Here is a 26,266-nt window from a genome sequence, read left to right as displayed (position 1 = left end):
AGCCCTCCAGGATATTCAGTATATACAATAAGCGCTGAAAGGCTTTCCAGTAAAGGGCCGGAGAGCCGCTCAGGTGTACCTTTCACGTACACTTGTTTTCGCTGTAGAAGAGAGGGTGTTACACTTTAAGAAAGGAAGTAAATGACTCATTGATCAAATAAGAAGCTGAATAACACCCTCCTCCCTTGATTCGCCGTGACCTTGGTTGATCTGACATGCAGTTAAAACATTGTTTGCTAAAGTTTCCTTTTTTAATTATTCATCTGCTATTATAGACTGGACTGTGCGGACACACAACACTAAGCTAGCAAACTAAAATAAGCTATTCTGCACAAGCGTGAGTGCAAGAGAACCGAGTGGTGAGTGTCAGAATAAGACAGGGCATATGGCGACATGCAGAGATCTGTTCCCTCTTGTCGATCTCAATTCCCTGCCCTGGGGTGTAGGGATTATAGAGTATGTTACGGACTACAGTAAAATCTATTACAAACCTCTTAAAACGAAAACACAACATCAAGACATTCTAGTTCTATCAATATATAGTTTATCTCATAAAACTACAATGTTTGGTGATTATGTGATTCTTGCGCCAGTTATTAGATAAGAAAAGCAGTGAGGGGTCAATGAAGAAGATGGGGCCAGAGTTAAAGCACAAGAGGCTGGTGATGTATGCATGTGTTTTCTACATAGAAAAAGAAAGCAAGAGCTGGCTAAGTGTCACAGAGAAGTAACTTACAACAGCTGAAGAGCCAGCAGTATCTATATTATTTTAATAAACCATAGACCCAAATAGAGTATATTACGGTTTAACCTTAGCTTACTCTTTTCAAACTAACAATATACACATCACACTGAGCAGAAGATCATTTGTTGATAGAATGGAACATAGAAATATAAAACCTTAAAAATAAAGCGTAATCTTTTCTTGGGTTATATGATCCGTTCCTAAACTTTGCGACAGAATGAGGTTTTTGCACATAGCATAGACTTAAGCAAATGTAAACTAAATGAGACGGGACTACTGTAGAGGTTACAATCATGCAAAAAAAAAAAAAAATCCCTGTGACTTCTGGCTTATTATTTCATGGTCCTTATTATGGTCCTTATTTCAGTTAATGTACCCCTTGTCTCTTAACAATCGAGCTTCACTTCAAACAAGTAAAATTAGGACGAGACAGAGAAAGCATTAAATCAGCGGTTCTGCTTACTCAGCTCCACTTTTCAAAGAAAATGAAAAACAGAAAGTTGGGGGAGGAGGACTACAACTTAAAAAGTTCAAAGAATCCCCTGGGTTTACCAAAATAGCTTTAAAAGTCATTATCTGGACCATAACCCATATTTTTCCTCTTTAGTTAAATCATTTGTATGTGAATTTCTTTAGGCATATTTTTATCAATTATTAACAGATGGGGGGGATACAAAACAGCAACAGGATGTGGAGTGTAGTATGTAGTTCAAAAGTATGGGACGGACGACTCATTACATTAGTACTTCACATCAACTCTGGTGGAAGTACAAGGGGATCCAAAGAGAAACTAATGAGTTAACACTGTACAGAGGAGACCGTCAAGATCCCTTCCTGTGGTAGGTGTCGCTTTACAGCCCAGATAGACTAATACTGGCTGAGGGTGTTAAGAGTTCTTGTTCGCATTTCCCTTTAGACTTCAGTTCAGGAGACCAGGAGTAGGCTGGCGAGTTAAGAGTCCACCATGGCTCAGCTAGATGTACATTATAGGTAGTTACATGAAATGCACTTGTATCTTAAGATGTATCAAGGTTTTGGTTACTGTCCGCGTCTCAGTTTTAAGTTTTAGTTTTGTTTCATGCTTTATTTAATTGTGAAACACATTGTGTAAAACATGACAGACTTACTGCAAATACATCATCATCCCCAAGTTCCGCCTCATTATGAATAGTGGAAGAAGAAGTCGTAGATCCTTAAAAGAGAGAAGTAACAACATGGTTAGATCACAATGGTGTGATTTAAATCAATTTAACATCAAATTGAATGATTAAACTAATTATATATATATATATATATATATTATATATAAATATATATATATGAGGCATAACCCAGGCTCATCATTTCACAAGATCTGACCTTTAACTGAACCAAACCGTTCTAGAGACGTGCTACAAACACTGTCAAGTCACAGGATGCAAGCACCCAACAATAAGGAACAATTTTAACTGCCTACTAATGAATAATAAATACATCATATCAAGCTGCTTAAAAAAATCCTCAGTTAGTTTAAGGGACTGTGGCTAGCAAAGAATCATGGGAGCAGCAGCTAGAGATCAGAGACCGCTTTACAGCAGGCCCTGATGGTACAGGACCATTCGGAGCAAGCACAGAGCATCAGCGCAGAATACCTAAAACAAAAATGTACGTGCCAGTAGTAAAGCTGTAAGGACCCGAGTACCTGTCTCCTAGGATTCGCCTGGTGCTGATATATGCATAAAATGTTCCACAGCATTACTAAGGAGAAAAGCTGTGTAACCAATCTCTGCTGGGCCTACTGCCAGCATACTCGTGAACAAGCCCTACCTTTATTTCAGGTACATGAAGTGGCTTAGGGAAGATATTTGATACACGGACAGCCTGAGCTGCTGCAATATTTAACTATTTGTCTTAGGCTGTTCCGGATTGCTCTGTGCGCACTGAACACTCTGAAGGACAAGCGAACTGTTCCAAGCATTAAAACAGCGTCCTCAGCGGGACTCTTAGGAGCGGCAAACTATGTATGTAAACACACCTTTATGTATTGTCAAGTTAAAGAGTTTCACTTACAGGAAGCTAGAAAACAAAGTACGACTATGGTCTGAACACACACAAAAAATCATTTCAGGGGTTAAAATGAAAGAGTGTACTGTGTAACCCAACGCAAATCCAAATATATTTTATCACTCCATGCCAGGTGTTCTTTGTCCAGCTGCTGTATTTTGGCCTGTCACAGGAGCAAAGGTATGGAAGCATTGAAGGTTTGAGAGCGCATATATACAGGACACATGGATAAAAATCGCAGGAGTTGGGCACCATGGTGTCTACAGTTTTACTACTGGTACCTAACTCTAAAGGCTAACTTAACTTGTAATGCTATGGGCAGACTAGATGGGCTGTATCTGCTGTAGAATTCTGTGATCTCTGGGGATATATCTCATGCTGCCTTCTAAAGTGTGCATAAGTGTGTACTATACATCCAAACAGACACGTACAAAGTGGGTTAAAATAAAATGGGACATGGTCAATACTGCTGAGCCCTACTAAATGGACACACCAGACAGACCGCCCCCCCCCCCCGGACACAATTAGAAAAGTCTCCCAGTCTTCGACTGCCAGCATTCCTTCAGCTTCAGGTTTTACGCCTATCCCCAGTATTAAAAATGGCACTATGGAATGTGACCGATCTTGCTATGTCCACACCCCAAGGCAAAGAATAGACAGAGCGCAGGTCTTAAATTTCACTACCTTCTGTGAGGTCTTCAATAGCTTTGCGGACTCCTCTGTCAAAGGCTCGTGCATCAGCAGGGCTTTGAAAGGTAAGGCCAAACCGCCTGTTGTCAACTAACCAGTGATGAAATGTTGGAGTTGCTTTCCAGTAGACCAAGTCCTTCCTTAAATAGCATTCCAAGATCACCTAGGATGTTAAAGCAAACAAAGTCACAAAACTCATCCTCCAAACAAAAGCAAAATCAAGAAAGCAACGTGACACCAACTCTATAGGAGAAAAGGAATGTTATTGTATGACACACAGAAAGTCTTCATTTAATCACAGATAATAGTCTATATCAGCTAAACGGTTAGTTGTGGTTTGAAGTGAACTAGCAGCATTAGCTACACAGAGGATCTACATAGCCCTTTCACCAATGAGAAATGCACCACGGAAAGGCCGTTATTCTACAAAGTTAACAGGGAAACCTTAAACAGTTTAGTAATGTATGAAAACGACATTATTAATAAAACAGCAGCAGCCTAAGTCACCCGGAAAATACCCATTCTATTTCATATAGTCGTCCTTAAAATTGGTGACAACTGCTGGACGAAAGCTATTTTGCAACCCTTCATAAGCAAATACAAAACTCAGAGGGTACGTCAAAGTGGCAATGCTTGAAATACATTTAGTAAAAACATGCTTTTTTTGCAGTATTGCTTTGCATCGTTACTTAAAAAGGTAAAGTGTTCTTCCTTGACATGACGCTCGCAAAACCTTAGATAACTTGTATAGCAGCTTGTATGTGGATACATATAGAGCTCCATAACTGTCCACCTTGATGAGAGAATTGACCTCCGAAGGTACACACAGCATAGAAGCCAGCAGCCATCCATTAGAATGTCCAGGCTGAATAAAGGTTCTGTTCCACTTCAAAACAACATTTCACTCTCTAATTTATTAAGGCGCTAAACCTTATCAGATATGCGATTTTATTCTTAATTTTTATTACATCTTCAGATGAAAAACACACAAGCAAATGTTCCCGGCAATACATTGTCGACAAGGCAGATGTAAAAAAAAATTCTGGGAAGGGGTTAGGAACAATACTAGGAATGATGGTTCAGATTTGTTTTTGTAAGTACAGTATATGGGACAGTACCTTTAATCCAAACCATAACATTTAGGGGCCTTTTTGTGTACAGTAAAGCTGCCCCATCCCTTACATTACCATTCGCGCAAGGACATGATCTTAAGAAAAAGTAATTGCTCTGGGTGGGGACTACAAGCATTTAGTTATAGGATACTAAATAAAGTCTAGGTGGGATGAGCCAAAAATCTTTATCCTCGGGGTTTAAAAAAAACACACCTTGGGTGTGTTTGTAAAACTTACATTTGAACATGCTTAATCCTGCAAGCAACACGTTTAGAATCTCGGATCTTTTATTAAGACTGCTTCAAATCTGTTTTGGAGCATACAACCTTAAGTAACACAATCATACTAAAATAGATTTTTTTATTATTTTTTTTTGCATCAACACAGGTAACCTCCAAATGAGTCATACATTAGTGATTCATGCATTGTAAAATATAACTTATAACATAACTAAAATAAACCATGGGAACAGTGAACACATTTTTCTACCAATGTTGCATTGCAGCATCGAGTCCAACACAGGATTGCTTTTTCACCACCGTAAAAGTGATACAATCTTACAAAATCACAGATTTCTGTTGATTTTTCAGCACAAGTTTTTATATGAACGGTTCTGTGTAGACAGCCATATAGACAGCCGATATAGCATTCCAAATATTTGCGTTACACACTTTTTGCTCTGCCCCATCGAGGCCATTGCACGATTATCTTGCAATCATTCTCCAGTAAGGTGACCAACCTGTCGAACAGCAGGCCAGAATTCACAGACCGATTTCATGTGCCAGGGTGATATATATTATTGTAAAGCTGTCTGAATGTTGGAATTGAAGGATAACGTACTCAACCTCTGTTATATTTTAAAGCGCATTGCAAATTTACGCTTATTCCTTGTAATGGGCATTCCGCCGAACCTTCACCAACTACACGTTCCCATAATAAAGCACAGCATGGTGAATTTCTTCACCAGATATAGTCCACGCTACCTAGAATCGCCGCTAAGGAACATGTTTACAACCTGGACTCCTTTTGATCCATTGTATGCAAATCTTTAAGGAAATCAGAAGAAATGAGTCCCTGTGTCAACACATATACAAAATAAACGTAGCTGGGCTCGTATTGGGAATGCAGCAACAAAAGGACGTTCCTCAGTATAAAATCTACGTTATGGGGTAGATAACTGGGTACGTACATAGATATAGATAGATATAGAATTTAGCAATCTATACGTATAGATATAGAATTTAGCAATCTGCTGAACAAGAGTATTAGAATTCTCCGTTTTAGTAATTAGATAGCCAACGATGCCCATTAACACTCCCATTAACACTCCCATTATTTACCTAATCGCACCCCCTTATTTATATATATATATATATATATATATATATATATATATATATATATTATACACACACAAAAAACACACAGGAGCCGTTGCAGTGGCTTTAAGTACCATCATATGCGCTGATGCGTGAAAATACAATTTTAATTACCAGCTTGTCTTTCAGTCGTTCGCCACGAATTATAAATTCATTTCTTCCGCTGCCATCTGGGTAAACTTTGGAGACGCCGACACGACTGAGTCCGCCGCCTTCATGTGGTATCCAACCTCCGCTGGAGTCATCTCTGCTCATTACCACAGCCTTCACACGCACGATATAGCTGTCACTGACGGGAGAGAGAAAAAGTAAGTATATTGTTCCACCATGTTCGAGAGCATATTATAGTATTTACAATGGCCAAAACCTTGACAGTATTGGACTTCTTGATAATTGTTCTTTTTATTTAGCACAATGCAGTAAAAATCCATAGACTAGATAGGAACATTTTCCCATAAAACATGGATCTATATCAACTATGTAAGCTATAGTAGAGTGACAGGGGTGTAATATCCTTCCAGTAAGTTATCATCCACATGCACAAAATGTTTTTTTACATACACATTGAAAATATATATTATTTATATATACACACACACACACACACATATATACACACACACACACACGCAAATTGTAACCAATTTGTGCTGCAAGTACAGTCAAAAGAAGAAAACTTAAGACAGCAGTAGCTCAGATAATATTCAACATTATATTAGTTACACACACACACATATATATATATATATATATATATATATATATTATATATATATATATTATATACACACATATCTCATCTCAGGTTAGTGTACAAAATTCAAATTGAAGATCAGTTTACAACCAAAGTTCTCCACTAGCATTTGCACCGCAATATTTTTATTTCCTGTACATACAGCAGGTATCCGAATGGATTTGGTTTTCTTTGCGTGCAGCGTGAATGACACCCATTCAGACTCTCAGGAAATTAAGCATTAGAGAAACCAAAGGACTACTGTAAAAACAGCTGCTAAACCATATTGCCGAAGGCACCCTTAGTGCTTTGTGTGCTGTCAGGCATGGTGACATTTCTAACTCATACGTTCTACTTGGAGGCGTTCAGCCGCCAACCAGGTTATACGGCAGAGGCGTTCCTCGCTTCCAAACCAGTTACCATAGACAAGTAAACGTTAATCAACAGACGTACCAAACATTTAACGTTAAAATAAACACTAGAAACGTATTTACTTTTATATTTGTAAGGTTGTCACATTTGGCCAGGGGGACATGTATATGATTCCGCAGAAATCCACATGCATTTGCAAAACAGACAGCACAAAAAAAAAAGGTGAACACAACAGCAATATTAACCAGAGTGCATACGATGGCTGGAGAGTCCCTTTAAAAATTTTTTTGGAAATGGACTGGGTCAGAGCCACAATCCGAGGACACACAAAAAACTAAAATGAATCCTAAGTGTTTATATGTCCAGCATTAATCATCTAAGATTTGAATATTGATGGCTCCGATGTTAAAATGAACCCTTTTCACATGGGGTACACGGATGGGGCGAAGGGGGTCTAGTCACTAAACCTGTATTCACATACGGGACTGAAGTGAAACGGAGCTTGTGGGCACAGAGTGAAATGCACAGGGGGATCCGGAGGAACTAAAAAAAAGATATTACAATAGATTATAAGAGGTATTATATAGATTAAAGCACAAATGATGAATGGAGTGTCCTTTTAACTTCTCCATGTATTATAAAATGACCAACTTAGCAGGGCTGGCCCTTTTTTATTTATAGGTAAGCTTTTCAATGGGAAGACATACTTTTTCTTGCAAAAATAAGTCCTTTGCTTTACTTGCAGTGTCTAATTTCGATTCAGCAGCTAAAATTCCAGACCCAATAAATAGGGCTCATTACTTGAGCAAGAATTTGAACAGCCCTTTCAAAAGCAAGTTGAAATGAAATTAGCAGTTTAAACAAACAGTGAAGGCATAACACCAAAGTGTACAAATCCTCAACAGTATGCATTGAAAAGACTTCTTCCTCTAATAATCCTTGATATCCAAGTTGTTCTTGAGGCTATGAACATTAGATTTTTTTTTTATATGGAACAAAAATGTTAATTAAAACCAGCTGGGGTTTACACATTCCCAAGATACCTTCCCAGTGCATATGGACCTTAGAGGAGATTCCAGACAAAAATACTTCTGGTCTAAAAGGAGAGAACAGTGCTTTCTACACTGGTTAAAGGGACAGTCTATGTCCCCGACATCCCCTCTAAAGAAGAATACATAGTAAAGTGCTCCAAGTGCTTAAATATGCATCCTTCCAAAATGGGGGAAAAAGCTGCCCTCCTCCTCTGTGGTCCGACATTTATTGCCACTGACTGGCCCCATAAAGCAACCAGTGGCAGGAAGGTGCTAGCACTGAAATCAGGAAGGCTTAGCACCCACTATGGTCTGAACAGATCCCCGCCTGCAGCGTCTGCCAGTAAGTACATCACATGCAGGGAGAAGAAGTGTTTGGGCCTAAAACATCTCCTGCTGGGGGGGGGCAAATGCCAAATATAGGGAGATTCTGCAATATTTCCCATTTATTTGCAAAAGGAACACCATGAAAAATTAAAGGGAGCACGCAGCTATTGTATTCATTACAATGCAGACGATGGCTTTAAAGAAACAAAGTTTGAATTAGCTCAGCTGCAAAACAAGTCTTTGAAAGCGAACGGCAAGGTGGGGGGCACAGGGAGTTAATCCTCTACATCTTCAGAGGCTTTTAAGAGTCACATTCTGGCTTAGGAGGAAAGTACTGCGATCAGCACGTCCGAGGGTAAAACCAGCCTACTTTATCCATTTCAAACTTTTGTTTAGCTGGCAATATCATTTGCGTAAACCGTATTTATCTTATGCCTTGTCAATATGTTTAAGCAAGAGTAAGAATATAGTATAATTATATATATATATATATATATATATATATATATATATATATATATATATATATATATACACACACACACACACTATTTTAAAAAAATGAATCATTTCCCATCTTTGTGGCATAACAGGACACGACAGTCAAACAGATTCTAATATTAGATCTTTCCCCTTGCTTTCTTAAAGAAAACAAAAACACAAAAACAAAAAACTAAGACCGGACCGGAAGCCATTTAACAATGCTTCCTAGATTTTTATTTTATTTTGCTCCTAAATGATTGTGCCATTTTATAAGGATCACTGTGGATGAACCTCTTTCTAGCACCTTAAATCCAAAGCTGTTTCGCAGGTTTGATTGTCTGGCTTCTAACCTCTACACAAGTTTGTCCGGCTCTATTCAAACGGTTTGCCAGCCAGTCAGGCAAAGAGTAGCATTTTAGGTCACCGATACAAAGTATATAGAGCAGATACACAGTTCTTACCAAGCAGGGATCATTAAATTGAACCACATTAACTACACAGGACCAACTTGGCCCTTGTCGCTCAGCCAACATGCCAGGACCGGCCCTTTGTAATAGCGCATTACAAAATGTAAGTCAATATCCCAATACAGGGATCCGATCCAACAGCAATATGGTGAACTAGGCACCTCTATAGAGGATTAGGAAAACGAAAACATGTCAGAGCTGAAGAGTCAGACGTGTTCAGACAATAAAAAGAATATATTTTGAGATCAGAGGAGGACTTACGACTTCCAAGCACAACGGACTCCCCGGAGAAGGGGCAGCATCTGGAAATATTTCAACACCATGGTACTATATTAATCTAGAGTAGTCGGCTTCTCGCCATTCCTAATATAAATTACACGGTTTACATGTTTTAGTGTTCCTAAAGTGTAACTTTGCACAGGACAAAGCTGAAAATGACAGGGATTCTCATATATAATCAAAAAGGAACCACAAGACATAGAATGCTACTAACATGCAAACTATAGCGAGAAAAGATTAACCATATAGAGAAAAAACCCCAGAACAAAAAAAAATACAAATACAAACTGCGAGCTGGTGACCTCTGGCCTAAATTAGTCAAGGGATAACCTAAGACCCCAAAAAGAGAGAAAGGCACTGGATGCCATATTTGGGCTTTAAAACTTTTTTTGTGATCACGTAAGTTTCGAAGACCGGTCATCACACTCCCCACTATGATCTTTGTAGCCAGATCTGCAGCGTCATTGAAAAACTTGTCAGGAACAAAACGGTTAATTGGGATACACCTTGCGGCAGTAACATTAGCTTTCGTTGTTAGCCTAAGGAGACATTTTGTCACACGCAGTTTATACAACAGTATACTTTGTGGGAGCAATGAGACCACATTTTTTAATCATAAAAACAAACTGTGTAATGTACTCAATTGATACAAACATATAAACAGAAAATACAGAATGTGTTACTGTTATTAAAAACTTGCACACAAAAAAAAATAAAAATAAAAATCACACAACTATATTTTTATAAATCATATTTAACCCCCTAAGCAGTAAAATATGATTTTAAAATAGACATAAAGTGATAAAGATGCAAAAAATAAATTTATACACACACATATATATAATATATAAAAGGTGCTTTTCCGCTATTGTGCGTTTTTTCCCTTGCAAATGCTTGGGGGGAGGATTACGCAGAATACTCCCCCCCCCATTTGCTGTATAGGAGATGTTCAGCTGGCGGTCGCCGTAAAGCAAATAGGTCCCGTCTTTCCTCTGCATAGAACCGGCCACAAATAATTGGTGCAGGAAACGGCAGATAACCACCCTAGGAAGCAAAACCCATATGCAAATGTTTATGCAAGTACTTTCCCCCACTATTCATACCAGAATAACAAGACTTCAAAAAGACATCTGAACACTAAATGGGCATATACCGAAATTTCAGGATCACCTTTTTCGCCCACTCGGTCTTACATTGGAATTTCAGGGCCAACAGCCGTGTTTTCTCGTGGACGTACAAAGGCCCTGTTTGGAACTTAATGCTACTTTGTGCATGTCCCCAAAAAAATTATCTTAAAAAAATAGGTGGGCTTTAATACCTAGTGTATAGTTATGGCATAAATGCCACGTTTCTAAAGAGTGTTTTATGGAGGATTGCCCATGCCTGAGGTAACCTCATCAGAAGTCTTTAACCCTATCTTAACCCCTTAAGGACAATGGGCGGTCCCAAAACCCATTGAACACAATGCATTTTGCATTAAGGGGTTAATCGTGCCCACCCTGCCATTTGTTTGGAACTGTCACACAATGCACCCTGTAGCTTAAAACCATAACAACTAAAATAAAAAACTATGTATGTGGGATATATACATTTTGCGGGTAATTTCTACTTTTCCGCATGTCTTCATCCGGATCTATGGGCATGAACTCATGGTGAACTTCCACAAAATGGTGTAGCTTCTGGTGACATCCTCTCCCCAGATTGGCAAATGGTTTAACAATTGGAAAAATTGAGAAAAAAGCTCCAGTTTTTAAGATACAAAATACAATTAGTAAATAGGGCAGGGGGGGGTTAAAAAAATGCATCTTATGAAATTGTTTTAAGAGACAAATAGAAAAAAAAGGTCTACAAGCACACAGGAGATTAAGAAAAAAAAGGACCAACCCTTATGTGCCAGCTGCTGGGATATTTCAAGCCGATTAACATAAAATGGGGCTAAGGGTATGTTGGCGCATCATGCTCCAGAAGAGATTAAATAATAAAGGGACTTCTCTATGTGGCCTAAAGGTCTCCAGCTTTTGGAACTGCAAATCCTGGGATCTTGAAATTGTAAGCTTAACATCTGGTGAGCCATAGCATGCAAATACTCAGGAAGTGCTTTACACAGATAATCGAAGGCTAGGGACCTGCATGACAATCAGATGTTTAAGACAACACTCCTACAGTTCTGCCCAGCGGGACGTGCCTGTATTATAGTTTAGCACAATTGCTGTAGCAGGCCTTCAAGCGTTCAGCTTTATCCCTGCATGCAGTTCTCCGTTCTCATAGAACAGAGGGTGCTGGGCTGATGATTCATCACAAACTCAGGATTATATTCCTATTGTGTCAACCATCACGCTTCAATGTAGAGTAAGATAACCATCTCCCCCATCTTTAAAAAGGCAATCCAAACACACAAGATTTTAATGGGAACTGGGTTCCCGCATGTACGGCACACCAACCTTATATTTCTACCAAAGTTATAATTATTCAACATGGCTTTAGTAATTTTATAACAATTTGCAAAGGGACTGTTGAGGTCCTGTTGCAAATTTAAGTTATCTTTCTAATTAGCGCTGGCTCTAGATCCCCTTCCTCTTAGGAGTAGCACTGTAATTAAAGGGATAGTAACATTTCATAATGAAGGCTTACATGGATAAAATTCTGCCTCCCGTCATCAACACGGGGAAAGTTAAATAAAGAGCTCCAATTTAAACATTGCATCATGATTCTCTGAACACAAAGGACAGTTTGATGTTGGCACATGTATGCGGGCAAGTACAGCTAACCATGTACATTTCATGACAAGCTCTCAGATTCTTACAAATGATTTTTTTCGTAAGAAAATCTTAAGTAGAAAAGCAGACTCGCTTAACCCACCACTGAGCACTTCCCGTTGCCTGTAGATTCACTTAACCTAGCGCCCCACACATCCCCCTGCCTCTCCTGACAGTACAGACGCCGGCTGTGTCCAGACACACTGTTGGATTGTGACTTCCGACAGGATCCGACAGCAAGTCATGGACACTGCGGTTAGTTAAGTGATTTTTTTTCCTTTTTTACACTTATGAATACTTTTCATATAAATTAGCTTTGCTTAATTCTTCCATTTAGTGTTAAGCTCTTAAAATATGGAACAAACAGCACACATATAACCAAAATCCAGGAAATGCTTTCAGAAGAAAAACAAATACAATAGAGAAGGATAACTGCAATGTTTTCCAAAATATGAGTGGTAAAAGAGCAATTAAAACTTAAATACCACTGGTATACCCTACGGACCGATATAAATTCTTCTACACTTAGAGCATTGTTTACTTTATAGTAAAGCTGCATCAGCCTTCCTCGTGTATCTATAGATTGGGAATGTATGTTAAGATTTGAGGCAGGAGGTAACTGCATGTTAAACATTATTAAGCACCTTCAGTTTTGGGAGAGGTTTCTTATATTTTTTGGGGGGTGGGGGTGTACTACAATTTCAAAACTTAGGCTTTTGTTTTTACTGCTCATTGTGGAGATGTCTTGAGGTGCTCCTCAATAGAACTGCATCATACCGGATTCATGGACCACTGGCTTGTTCTTGTTTAAGTATTTTCTCTCTATAGTAGGTTAGTAACCACTTGTTGTCCATCAGACTTATTCTGATGGGAAATGCTACAAAGTCATGCCAATTGAGAAGGCAGTTCTCATCATTCATTAACGTGTGTTGGGTGGGAAGCCATAGGTAGTTTCAAAGTGTCTATAATGGCTTTAATATTCCTTTAACGGGGTAGGATAGACGGCTGCCCCCACACCATATAGCTAACGCAGGTTCAATAGATACATTTTTTCCTAACTAAACCACAATTTTTTTTACTTGGACTATTTTACAAATTGAACATTACGTTTTTAGGGGAAGAAACAATTTAATAGTACATGAAGCATCATTAAGATATTCCTGGGGGTGTGAGGGAGATGGTGCAATACGCTTGTTCGGTACGGTATATCTCAATAAGGTAGTCATTCAGTGCCATGGAAACGCTGTACTATTCTGAGCCATCGTGTGATCTGCCGTGTCATTGGCCTAAAGTACAGAAGCACAGAATGTGAAAGCAGGAGGTCCAACGGAAGATGTTTAAAGAGCAACGTCTGCAGGAAACATTTCTCATGTCCGTATTGTCTCCAAAAGGCAGCAATACTGACAAAAAGACATAATACCAAGGAAATAAGCAAACTATAAAAACAGGAAGAGCGGGATGTTTATTTTTAACATTTCTGGGCGGTGATGGATTTTGGGAAAGGCTCCATCCAAAGTTATCTTTGCCAGTGATCAGTCACACGTTTATAAAAAGCACAAAATTAAATCGTCAACAAGGCATAAGGATTTTTTCTTTTAATTAATTATTATGCATTACTAAATAAAGCACAGTCAAATGCCGAAAGTCCCCTCCAGCACGTGCTCTTTGAATGTCACGGGGGCACTCCGTGTTGGTGGTGCGTTGAGCATTACGAGACCCCCCCCCACACACACACACAGCTTCCATTGATTTCGACTGAAGTTTTTTCTTGCCACTGGTTGGCTGCTAAAATCAGGACTATGGATATAGGAGGGGAGCTGCAACTTCTCCCTAAATGTTTTTTTTACATTAATACATACTCTAAGAAAACCCTTTCACAACTAAAGTGTGTGTAATGTTCTAGTGAGTACAGATATCACATAACGGGAACAAATGTTGATGGCTCAACTGTATCAGTTTTGACAATCCGAATTACTTGTTAAGCAGCAAAAAAAAAAAAAGCGACAACAGCGCAGTCGTCAAAGGGGACTTGCAAGATATGTTCAAGTGCACCCGTCTGTCCCTTATTTAAGTTTTTAAGGTTTACTTTAACCTTCATATGCCCCTTAATGCATACAAAAAGTAGTAATTAAAAGTTACATTTTTGCTTAGAGGAGAAACATGTTTGGGACATTAGACAGTTCCTCTAACGAGTGCACTTTTTTTGGCCTTCCTGTTTTGTTTTACAGATGACACATATTACAGGATTATCTATCATCCTTGTAAATAGTTAATAGTTTTTGGGGATATCGCTTTGTTGAATTCAGCATAAAATAAAATAAAAATCACTGGTGTTTAATCTGCTCTGAAGGTTATGTACTATATGTAATAATAACCATGCCTGCACATTTCCTTACATCAAAGGCAAATATCTCTGAGGGGTAGTTAATCAAAAACATGCTGCCTGCTTTTATCATTAGATAGAATTTCATCCAGAAGCTATAACATGTTCTTGTGGTTGATCCAAATTCTGGCTTTTGTGGAAGACGTGTATACATTTTTCTGTTGGTACCATATAAAAACAAATGAATTTAAAAAAAAAAAAAAGTATGTACTTGCCACCTGACTAGTACATCAAATTATTTTCTAGGGCTATGTGTACTTGTGCACAAGAGATATTATATATCTACAGGGGGTAGGTGCTATTGGTAAAACTTTTTGTTTTGGGAACGAAATCTAATGCCCATATTCAAGGTCATTCACTCTCATGCTCTCTAAATGTTTCCCTACCTTCTCTGCATCTTCAACCTGGTATCTTTTCCTATCTCCACGGACATAACCAGGCAGGAACTTTGCCCTTATGTGAATTAAAGGCAATAAGGTGGAAGTCCCTAACAGGTAACGTCTGCAGAGATGTGGACGAAGAAAGATGATACCAGATTGAAGATGAAAAAGTAGAAGATGCGGAAACAGAAGTGGTAGGCAAAGAAAGTAGGGTAACAGAGTGTGGGGTGGGCAAGAATGTGACCGAGCCACACCCACAAATTTTGGAGCTTTTTGCTTCGTCTTTATCTGATTCGGGGGGGGGGTCTGGCCTCGTTTTCAGGACTTTGTATAAATTGTTCAGAAAGGTGCAGTACTGCAAGCCCTAAGTAGGTGCATTTCACCATTCAAGGTGTGACAGGGATGGATGTCCTACTAGGCAATGTAGATATTTATCCACAAAACTGAATGAATTAGCAATAGAAGCAGGTGGCAGATTAGGGGAACATTTCTCTCTTGTTTCAAAACGATCTTATGTTGAGAGCGTGAAAAGAGGATGGTGATCTGAGGTCAAAAGGTTTACAATTCTACATCAGGAATTTCAGAAATGTAAAATTCCTGTAACATGACCACACAGAATAGGTCCCTAAAGGTCTTCAGAGCATCGATAAAGAAGTGATTTCAAGGTGTCTTAGGCGGTGCCACATGGCAACTATGTCAATATGAAACAGGAGTCCTTATACTATTCTAATACAAAAACACAGAAAAATGCCTTTTGATCAATATACATGTTGTCTGAGAATATATGTAGCGACAGAGCTCTCTCTCTGCTATGGAAAAACAAGATATTACACAAACAGTTTTATTTCTATAGCATGTACCATTTACATACACATCCATACCATTTAAATGCAAACCTCTCATGATCAAGAAGCCTCAACCAATGAAGATTACCACTCATTTGACTTATGCAGAGCTACTGAGATGAAATAGGGGCTTCAGACTTCTAAAGTAGAACTGCAGATAGAAGAGAGTCTGTGGGTTTGCGATGTCTGAACTGCAGTAAGTCCCAAACACCGGAGAGAGCTGTCAACAATTATTGTAAGGACCTCCTCAGTACGTCCCAGACAGTTGCTGATGGCTGCACAGACTGTAGCCGCAGGCTCTCTGTTAAAGTGATTTGCACGGACATCAATCTTTATTGACATGAATGGGGCTATCATTATGAAAATGTTGGACTGGGAATGCTCTGTATGCATTAGAGACAACGGATTCAGTGCCCAATTGAACAGGCAAGCTTCAAAGTCATACTCTCAGATGTACTAATAATATATATACACACACACACACTATCTTTAGATAATGCAAGATACAACTAGAAACAGGTTATGCAAGCAAACAAGCCAATGCAGGGACTAAATTGAGTAGTATTTCAAAGCCAACATAAAATACAGACAGTGGAAATGCTGGCACCGATCGTTGCAGAAAAGGAACAGAAAGGGATGGCTACAGGAGCAATTCATTGTGAAGTTTACACCAAACATACTACTGACTTCAGCCAAGATAAAGAAAGCATATCCTATTTGAAGCCAAGCTGTAATAAACCAGGAATGAATACATCCACAGAGGTTAACAGGAAACGCAAGAGGTACAGTTGCGATGGGAGTCCTTCGGACAAGTAACTGAAGTTTTTAGTTTAGCGTTGTAGAGTTGTCTAGCACTGAAGGATGAAGGATGTCCCCAAGCTCTCCATGCATATTGTCCGATGACTCCGTTACAGGAATAACTGAAAATGTCTGATTCCGCTAAGAGATTATTATAAAGAATTAAATGTATGGGGCTAGTGTGAGGATGGCAAACACACTGGCAAGTAAGGACACATGGAGATTTTACATTGTTCAAAAGGAAATAATTTCAGATGCCACTGTATGACACTGGATTGATAGAGCATTTTAAAAATAAAATGGCATCTTGCTTAGCTGTTAGGAGAATCCTGCATACAAATGGACTCCACCTAGACGTGTATGTTAAATGATCTAAATAAATGATTCCATGCCCGGAGGTGGGAGCTGGTCACAACAATGCCCAAGATACATTATTATAGCTCTGAAAGCAAAGGGACAAGAGTGATTTTCTTGCAATGTGAAGGGTAACCCAACATGCGGATATTTCATTGCACGTGCATATTAAAAACCGCACGTGCAATGAAATATCCGACTACCAAATGAGAACGGTTTACTTGAGGTTATAAGCATTAAAGAAAAAAAATACAAGCAGGTTCTAATGCCAAACACATCTGGCTGAATAAAATAATATGCCTGTTGTGTGAGACGTAAACAGAGGAATTAAACAGGAAAAAATGTAGATGTCAAGTTTATAACACACGTACATATGGATTAGCAACTATCCCAGCCACTTAATTAGGTTCACGAAGTGCGGAAGTCCAGACCACCCACAGAGATTTCCATGTTAAAAAAAAAAAAAAAAAAAAAGGTGAAGGACCTTGCAAACCACAGAGGCCATGGTGTAATTACCAGTCTAGGGGAAAAAACAGTTGGAACAGAAGAATGTACTTAATAACAAGCTGGTCATATTAACCTGAGGAAAACAAAGATTTATATATACAAGGTGCACCTGTTAATGAGTGTACAGCCACTCAATCTCACATTCAGCATTCTTAAAAGGGACAGTCTATAGCGTTCCTTACAGCCCATGAAGAACGGATGTTTAGGTGCTACGTAAGTGCCTTAATATGTATTCTTCACCTGTAAATAAAGGCAACTTATCTTTATTATCCAGCTCCATTATCTACACCAGTTTTGGCTGCATAAAAAAAGCCAATCGCTGGCAGGAAAGTGCTCTGAAACTGGCTGGCTGTGAGTACTGTGCAGGCGAGCACTGGTAAGCAAGCCAGGTGAAAATAAATGGCGGAGATTTGGATTAATCCTTCCATGGGCTGGACTAGGAAAAACCAGCAAAAAAATACACAAAGTCCATATGATGGCCGGAGTGTCCCGTAAAAGAAAAAAAATGAAAGGGACCAGTAAGCTTTAGGACAGAAACACCAAGAACTATATACGTAGCACTAGCAAAACGTTCAGGTCTGATGGGCACGGTGAGGCAGTATGTCTGAACCTCAGGAGTGGACTGTAAATACACCTCCAACATCCGAAAAATCCCATAAGACAAGCAATAACCGGTTTAGTTCATGGTGGGTTTTTAAAGCAAACAATACCACTGTTAAACATAATGAAATTCATGAATGTTTAAACCTATCAAGCACTTGTCATTGGGGTGCAAATAAATATAAATAAGATTATTTTACTAAGGTACTCATGGTTGTCTCATCTGGAAGTCGCATGGAAACACAGTAGTACAGAATAAGGAAAAGCTGATTTTTTAATATATTTTTTGATATTTTTTTAATATAAAAGAGTTTTTCTCAAAAATAAAATAGATTGGATTTTTTTTTTTATTCTGACGGCTACTCTAACCCTATATGATAGCAGGGTTTTCATAAGAAGCACATTTTATCCAGTTTAGTGTTTTGGAGATCATTTAATTACACTAAACGGTGGCAAAGCAAGCGTAGCTAATAAGTCTCCTGTCCAGAAGCCATCTTCCCTCTAACCTTTGGGCTGCCTGAACCCAACAACAACTTGCAACTAAATAGGGCAGCGAGAATCACACAGATCACCAAAACAATAAAGTAATACACATGATACATTGGCATTGCTTATTTTAATCTGTATTACAATGAAGTATATAGAGAACAGAACCATGAAATACATGATTTGGTGGCTCGCCTGGTTTTAAGCAGAAAACTAAAGGGACAAAATAAGCGATGGAAATAGGATTCACAGTATGACGTTCTCATTACTGGACCCCTGTTCTAAACCCGTGTTTACGCAGTACAAGCATGGAGCCAGGACCTGAAACCAGGAAAATACTCACTAGATTCATCAGAAAGCAAGGTTTTCTTAAAAATGTCTACACTATTTCATCAGCTGATCAATTTAAATGTACACAATTCCAAGGGTTCAACTGAATTGCCTTCTAGCTCAATGAATCTGTGCAGGTTAATGACTGTTGGATGCTTTGGCTACACTGGGAACATTATTCTCTTCAGTGTTGAACATGAAGACTGAGATACTGTACAAATCAGGACCTATTTTATAGTCACAATATTATTACAAACGTATACAGCACCAACTCAGAGTTTGATGCAGTGGCAACGTCCGACCTGATGCCAAACCATGGGCCCCGATTGCCCAATAAGCTTAATGGGTGGCTTATAAAGAGATCTCTGATCTCCCCTACCAGCCTATTTACCCAAACAACAGGCAATCTTACCTAGGGCGATACGGAGGAGAAGTTCGGAGAAAGACAGAGAAACATTTCATTTTTTCTATGATGGCTGCTCTTTGAATTTTGAGTTATAGCCCTATATGAGAAGATGCCAGTGAAAAAAATATCCCAAAGAAGCCATCTTCCATAGAGATTTGTGAATAAAGCCCCGCGGCGTCACAAAGTATTGCTTGGGAAATTAGGCGTGTTTTCTACATTTCAGAGATGATGGCGTGGGGTCAAAATGACTGCACCAATGTATTATGAAGTAATTACCATCCCTACATGTTTTAGCAAGCTGGGGGCAAGATGAAACCTCTGTAAAAAAAAGTTAAAAGAACCACAGGTGCAATATTACTACATACGTACATGGGAACTTGACATAAAATAATGATGGCTCTTTAAGGGTATGGGTACAGTAGGGTAAACCGGTAGATTGCATGCATTGGATATTCTGCTGGGCTTTTTCCTTCTCTATGAGCAGTAGTAAAATCTCAATTCTGCAACATTATCAGAACTCTAAATACTAGGGACTTGCCACAACTTTTTTTATATAATATAAATATATATAATATATATATATATATATATATATATATATATATATATATACACACACACACACACATACATATACATACACACACTACATGCATAATTATAATTTAATAATAAATAGTAGCGTCCCAAAATAAAAAAAGAGGAAACTGATTATAGTCCTAATTAATGTTATGCTTTAAATGTACCTTAATTAGCATAATTATTTCTAGTGGATGGAAAAATTTAAAGGTTTTTTTCTTTTCTTTTCCTAGAAAAAAAACAGACCTTCCAGGCAGGAAGTAAGAAAGCTTTAAGCAGATGAAGCCAGAGCAATCCACATAAATTCGAAACATATGTTTGTACTTGTTTGGTCAGAACAACATGTGATGTCAAAGGTTAAGTGACGCTAGATGGGATTGAACTAAATGAAGCAATTATGGCCAAAATATGCCCGCACTCAGAGTTTTGGTGCTTTTCAAGGATCCCCCCCATAAAAATAAATTTTCACATGTGGTGTGCAAATGGTACATGGTATATGCATTTCTGGGTGCAAGCCAGTTTTTAAGAACTGTTGTGTGGTTGTTATATACAATTCTATGGTTGCGAGTCACCATACATAATAAATGTAAATAATAAATCTCTCTGATTTAACTTTATATTAGACAGATCCGGCCAAGCTCTTTCTACAGAAGCCCACTGGTGCCAACTCTTCATAACGCATAGTGCAAAGGGAGCAAGAAATACATCTATTCTGCAAACACTCCTTTTAGTGAATAACCCCCAGACGGAGGGTTTCTTTGTTACTTGTAGTCTAAACATTAAACATCAGTGTGCTAAAAACTGAAGATGGATGGCAACAACTGCAGTGATTTAAAATTGAAAACTGCAGCTTCATAAGAAGATGGCAAGTTCTGTTTTATAGAAGCAATAAACCATGGCTAGCAGCGTTACATTGAAGATTGCCATAGATGGCATCTCATTTGTGCAAATTGTATGTTAGGATCTGAAGGGACCGTGTTCATACTGTAAGCTAAAATGATGTATGAATTGTTAATATGGTAAGATTTTTTTTCTACAACAGTATATCAGTTAATAAAAACCAATCGATAGTTCCTCAGTACACTCCATTATCCAGTCCCCAAACCCTTGTGAAACTGCTAAGCCCTCTGCCTGTTCATAATGCCAGAGGACCGACTCCATGTTTTCAGCCACTACAGCCTTTACGTAATGACTAATCGCATATTTAAATACAGTGCAATAAAAACCAATCCATATTGGAAACTCAGAAGATGTTAAATACATGAGAATTGATAACATTGGTATTTTGGATACAAGCGGCTGCCGTCCTTTTTGTTATTACCTACAAGTGGCCATGATTAGAGCGGACGGAAAGTCAAGGCTAAGCCGCAGGCAGGCGGCCATACAGCAGGACTTGTAACCCGTTCCACGCTACTGGGTCTGGGACCAGCTCACCGACTCCCCTGCGTGAATAACACAGCAGGCCGGCCGCGTGAACGAGAGCCTGGGAAGGCTGCAATGTTTTTATGAATGGCCGCGGTCACGTGACGGCGCCCAGGCTCGTTCTATTCACAAATCAGTTGGCGCTGCGCGCTCTCCAGACAAGCAACCTGATCTGCACTGCCCCCTCCCCCCGCACGGAGTTAAGCCGGCCTCCCTTTTATCCAGGACACTACATCCGACCCCACCCAGCCCGCAGATCTGCGATGATGGGCAGACAGCACGCCCTCCCGTACTGTGTAAGCTGAGCGGGAGGCGGCAGACCAAGCCTCAGCAGGTCGTCTCACACCCACCAGTGGGATTTCTTTTTATGAATGAGCACAGCGCACAAATAAAAGGTCAGCAGAGAAGACATGGCGGCCAATGGGGACTGAAGTGTTAAAGCAGCAGACAACCGGAAACGAATCGCCAACCAACAGAGAAAAAAAATGTTTTGTGTGAGCCTCAGGACGGGGGGCGGAACACTGCACTCGTTTCGTACTGAAGGGGTTAATCCGTGGAATTCCTGTGCAGCCAGGAGAAGTTTTGGAATCCAGCAGACGTCTCAGATTTAATGGCAGAACTAATCCAACAGGAAAGCCACCTGGATCCCTGGGGTCAGAGATCGGAAGATGGGCTGGGCCCCTAGACTTCCATATGGAGAATTAAAGAAAACAACTTCTTAAACAGCAGATCCTCAGGCAACTTAACCCACCATCCTGCAGGCACCCCAAACCAAGCAACTGTCTCACCCCACCAACACACAGCCTGCTGGGGGACAGGGTCTTTATAATACTGCAGATAAGAACCATTCGTCTCATCCAGTCTGCACCGTTTTCCTTAATCAATCCTTGGTCTTGTCTTATATTTAGGATAACTTTATCCATGTTTTATTTCCCCCACTCTATCCCATTTATCTACCACCTCTCGGGAAATCGTCTCCTAAAACACCTAAATATTAACGTTTTGTTGCACCAAAAATTATATAAAGATACGACGAGTACACCTGGGACAGCTGTAAGTTACAACACTTCTGTCTAATTTTATAAAGCACCAGCCAACACAAACCCACTTCATTTCTAATTCTAGACAACATTCTACAAAATAAATGGAAGTAAATGAACTCCCTTTATTCTTTTCTGTGAATTACACGTGTAATTTCATTGGGTTTACACAACCATATTAAATATGCTAAAAAGGCTTTATGGGCTTAAGGCAGAGCTGTAAGATTTACTAGCCCGGGGAAGTCGCCTGTATAACAAACGTCTGAAAGGAAGCCAGAACGGGGCTGTAAAATTGTCAAGGTAAAAAAGAATTTTGTAGTTTCTATGTAAGCGGAAAAAATACAGTCTATGGATAAGAAAGCTAGTGCTGAAGGGACGATTGCAGGACAGCAGTTCATTCTGTAGGATGAACCCAGATGCCACCGCAGACCTTAAAGGTGCTGATCAAGTCGGACAAAACATTAATTGCACCTTCTAGTAAGTTAAAGAGATCAACGACACATAAAAAGAACCTTATCACAGATATCGGAAATTACTGGGGCCAATCCACACAAGATCTATGAATGTGTACAAAGTGCATTAGACACCTGGAAACCGCATTCATATAAATAAGCCACACCAGAACCAAGCCTACTAAATACTCACAGAATCCTAAAATGTCTGAATTTGCCCTGGATATTAGGCATTACCCTTAGGCAAGGATATTTTTTATAAGCAATATCCTTGCCTAAGGGTGCACGAGACTTAAATCCAGCAGCGAACCCTGTCCCTTTTATGTAGGCTTTGCTAGAGGCCCAAAACGTCCCTGCGGACACCTATGATTGCTGGTTAAGTAAACGGTTAATCAGATATCCTGGTGTTTAGGCGGCAATGAGGGTCAGAACGATTTAGAGTTTAATCAGAAAGCAGAGTTGTGAAGCCATTAGAGAAAGCCAAAAAACCCAGACCGCACCAGATGCCCCACGCTACTATACCGAGCAACATTAACGATATTTGTACACAGAAGCAAAAATACATTGCACTTAACAGCTAGTGATAGAGAAAAATGGCAACTGAAATGACCCAATATTTTGCAACTTAAACTACAAATTCCTGGACATTGCCGTTCTCGATTTTTCCAACTATCCCCACTTTTTCAAATCTTTCAAAACTAAATACACCATTCTGACAATTTACATGATTATTAGATCACTGGTATAGAAATATACGCACAATTAACTAGCAACTAAATATATATTAGATTACATAGACATTAAATGATATTATATACATAATAATTAGACGTTAGGTATTTGTCAATCAGTTCGGTATCATTCTGTTCCCACGTCCAAATGCTTTGCCCATATATACCGGGTAAGATTTCTATGACAATCGGCGTAAGAACTATACCTAGTTAGATATTTACAGAAATACAGATATTACAATGACCAATACGTGATATGCAGTCATACATTTCAGGGCCGCAGTTGGACACGACAATGAAAACTACATATGTGCTTATCCATTGTGCGATAAACAGAGACTATACAGTCACGTCACTTATACCATGATTATAAAGCATTCGAACCTACAAGAACCGAGAAATAAGGTGCAGAGTGCAATAAGCCATATTGATCTACCACATTCACAGCGTGCTACACGCTACTCCTTTCTTCCCAAACATGTCTCGTGCGGTGCACTGGAATGTTGCAAACAGAGACAGCAATGCTACATAGGAAGACAGCTTATAGGCGCTGTGAGACATCACAACCGAACATGCACATAACACCGAGGGGCAATACCCCGTGCCTCTGCAAAGTTACTGAACACTTCCGATCTGTTATGCATTACTTCAACGTACCCCATGCAAACAATTCTAATGTCCTTTCATTTATGATCTGAAGGCCTGAAGCTACCTCTTTTTATGCAACACTGTCAATTCTACACTAGATCACCAGTAAATGATTAAAAAAAGTGAGATTTGTCAGACGCCATGTGCATTGGACTGCCAGCTCCGGCATTCTGAGAGTTAAGGGGTTAAGTATACATAAACACAAGACGTGGAAGTAAGGAGTGCAACAATAGGTTGGAGGAGAGAAGAGAGATGGGCCACAATAGAAACTTTAAATACGTTTACGCCAAAGAAGGAGACATGTGAGAACGAGAGGTCGTGATCTAGATTTAAGTCAAGGTTTTACTTTCCTGAGAGGGTGGTAGATAAGGGAACAGACTCCCAGCGGAAGGGGCAGAGGTTAATATAGTAAGGGAATTTAAACATGCATGTGATAGGAGTAAAGGTATACTGAATCTAAGAGAAGACCAAGAGCTGTTTAAAGTGCTACAGAAGGAAATACGGGCAGATTGGACTGAATGCTTCTTATCTGCCTTCAAGGTCTATGTTTCTACATAACAATGTCGGGGAGGAAGAGGACCTCAAAGAGTTAAAAGCTACATCCACTAGGGCACACCGCATGCTCCAAGCCCTTATTCATAAAAACAGTCAGTAACATGGCAACAGCGCCGCAGGCCCCATGCACACAGCGTGACCCGGGATTTAACTTGCAGCTTGCCATGAGGAGCTCTGCCATGCATCTCCACGTAACACCCCACGCAGGCAGCTGCAGCCCGGGAATGCATTACACGCATGGGCGCAACAGGATCGGGGTGACCCCCGCAACTTCCCAGCTCGATGCATGTGCAGCGCGAATAACGAAGCGCACGCACGGCTCGTGTGATGCCCACCCCCAACTTTGTTAGCAGCACTAATGCACCGCAGACCGGGGGGTGGGCATGCAGCGTCTCAGCCCGGTGTCCCCCCACACAACAAGCGCACCCCAGACTCCCAGATGTGGAGCAGAGACACTTACTCCTCCGGAGAGGCTTCCTCGCTCATCTTGCACTGATCACCGTCTGTCTCCCGCCTCGGGGGGCTCCGAAGTGCTCATTTTTCCCTCACATACCCCGCTGGCTGAGGAGGAAGGGTGGTTCTCCCCCTGGATCAGTATCCCCGACTCGGGTTTCTCCCAGGCCGCCGGCAGCATCGAATAGGACCCCCGCCAAGCAGCCAGTCTTGTGCCTTCCCGTGTAATTAGCCGAGCACCTCCCGGGGACTGGCTTATAACAAGGCGGCGGTGCCCCGCCCGAGTGGCTCCTGGTGGTGGCCCCGTCCGAGCCCCATCTCTTGCTACTCCATGTACTCCATGTTGGAGCCTCTCTCTGGCTCTCGCACTGTATGTCAGTGTGTGTGTATGTGTGCGCGCGGCTCACCCTCCGCAGGGACAAGGAGGAGACACACACACTCTCTCACACACACACACAGAGGAAGTGGGGCGGAAGCGATGACGTAACCCTCCCCAGCAACAAGCAGCTGCGAGGACACGGGGCTTGGGAGAAAAAGAGCAGGAGGGAGGGAAGAGAGCAGGGACGTGAAAAGGAGGGGAGAGCGAAGAGAGCAGGGACGTGAAAAGGAGGGGAGAGCGAAGAAAGCAGGGACATGGGGAGAAGGAGGGGAGAGCGAAGAGAGCAGGGACGTGAAAAGGAGGGGAGAGGGAAGAGAGCAGGGACGTGAAAAGGAGGGGAGAGGGAAGAGAGCAGGGACGTGAAAAGGAGCGGAGAGCGAAGAAAGCAGGGACATGGGGAGAAAGCAGGGACATGAGAAGGTGGGAAGAGTGCAGATGCAAAAGCAGAGGGAGAGAGAGAGTGAAGAGAGCACAGGGGGAATAGATTAGTGAAAGAGAACA

General features: G+C 40.3%; 1 protein-coding gene across 1 annotated transcript in view; it reads right to left on the bottom strand.

Annotated features, from left to right (window-relative positions):
* SPRED2 (sprouty related EVH1 domain containing 2) overlaps positions 1 to 26,026 on the bottom strand; it is a 36,711-nt gene extending 10,685 nt beyond the window's left edge. Inside the window, exons 1-4 of the mRNA XM_053460962.1 lie at positions 25,394 to 26,026; positions 6,084 to 6,258; positions 3,473 to 3,641; positions 1,873 to 1,937 (exon numbers count right to left, since the gene is read on the bottom strand). Coding sequence (XP_053316937.1) covers positions 1,873 to 1,937; positions 3,473 to 3,641; positions 6,084 to 6,258; positions 25,394 to 25,419 — 435 coding nt within the window. The 5' untranslated portion in view covers positions 25,420 to 26,026. The remainder of the gene's footprint in view (positions 1 to 1,872; positions 1,938 to 3,472; positions 3,642 to 6,083; positions 6,259 to 25,393) is intronic.
* Between the last annotated feature and the right edge of the window lie 240 nt (positions 26,027 to 26,266).

Source organism: Spea bombifrons, chromosome 3 (assembly GCF_027358695.1).
Source record: "Spea bombifrons isolate aSpeBom1 chromosome 3, aSpeBom1.2.pri, whole genome shotgun sequence".
NCBI lineage: Eukaryota > Metazoa > Chordata > Amphibia > Anura > Pelobatidae > Spea > Spea bombifrons.
The sequence above is the reverse complement of the archived record's forward strand: the minus strand, read 5'-3'. Positions and strand labels throughout refer to the sequence as shown.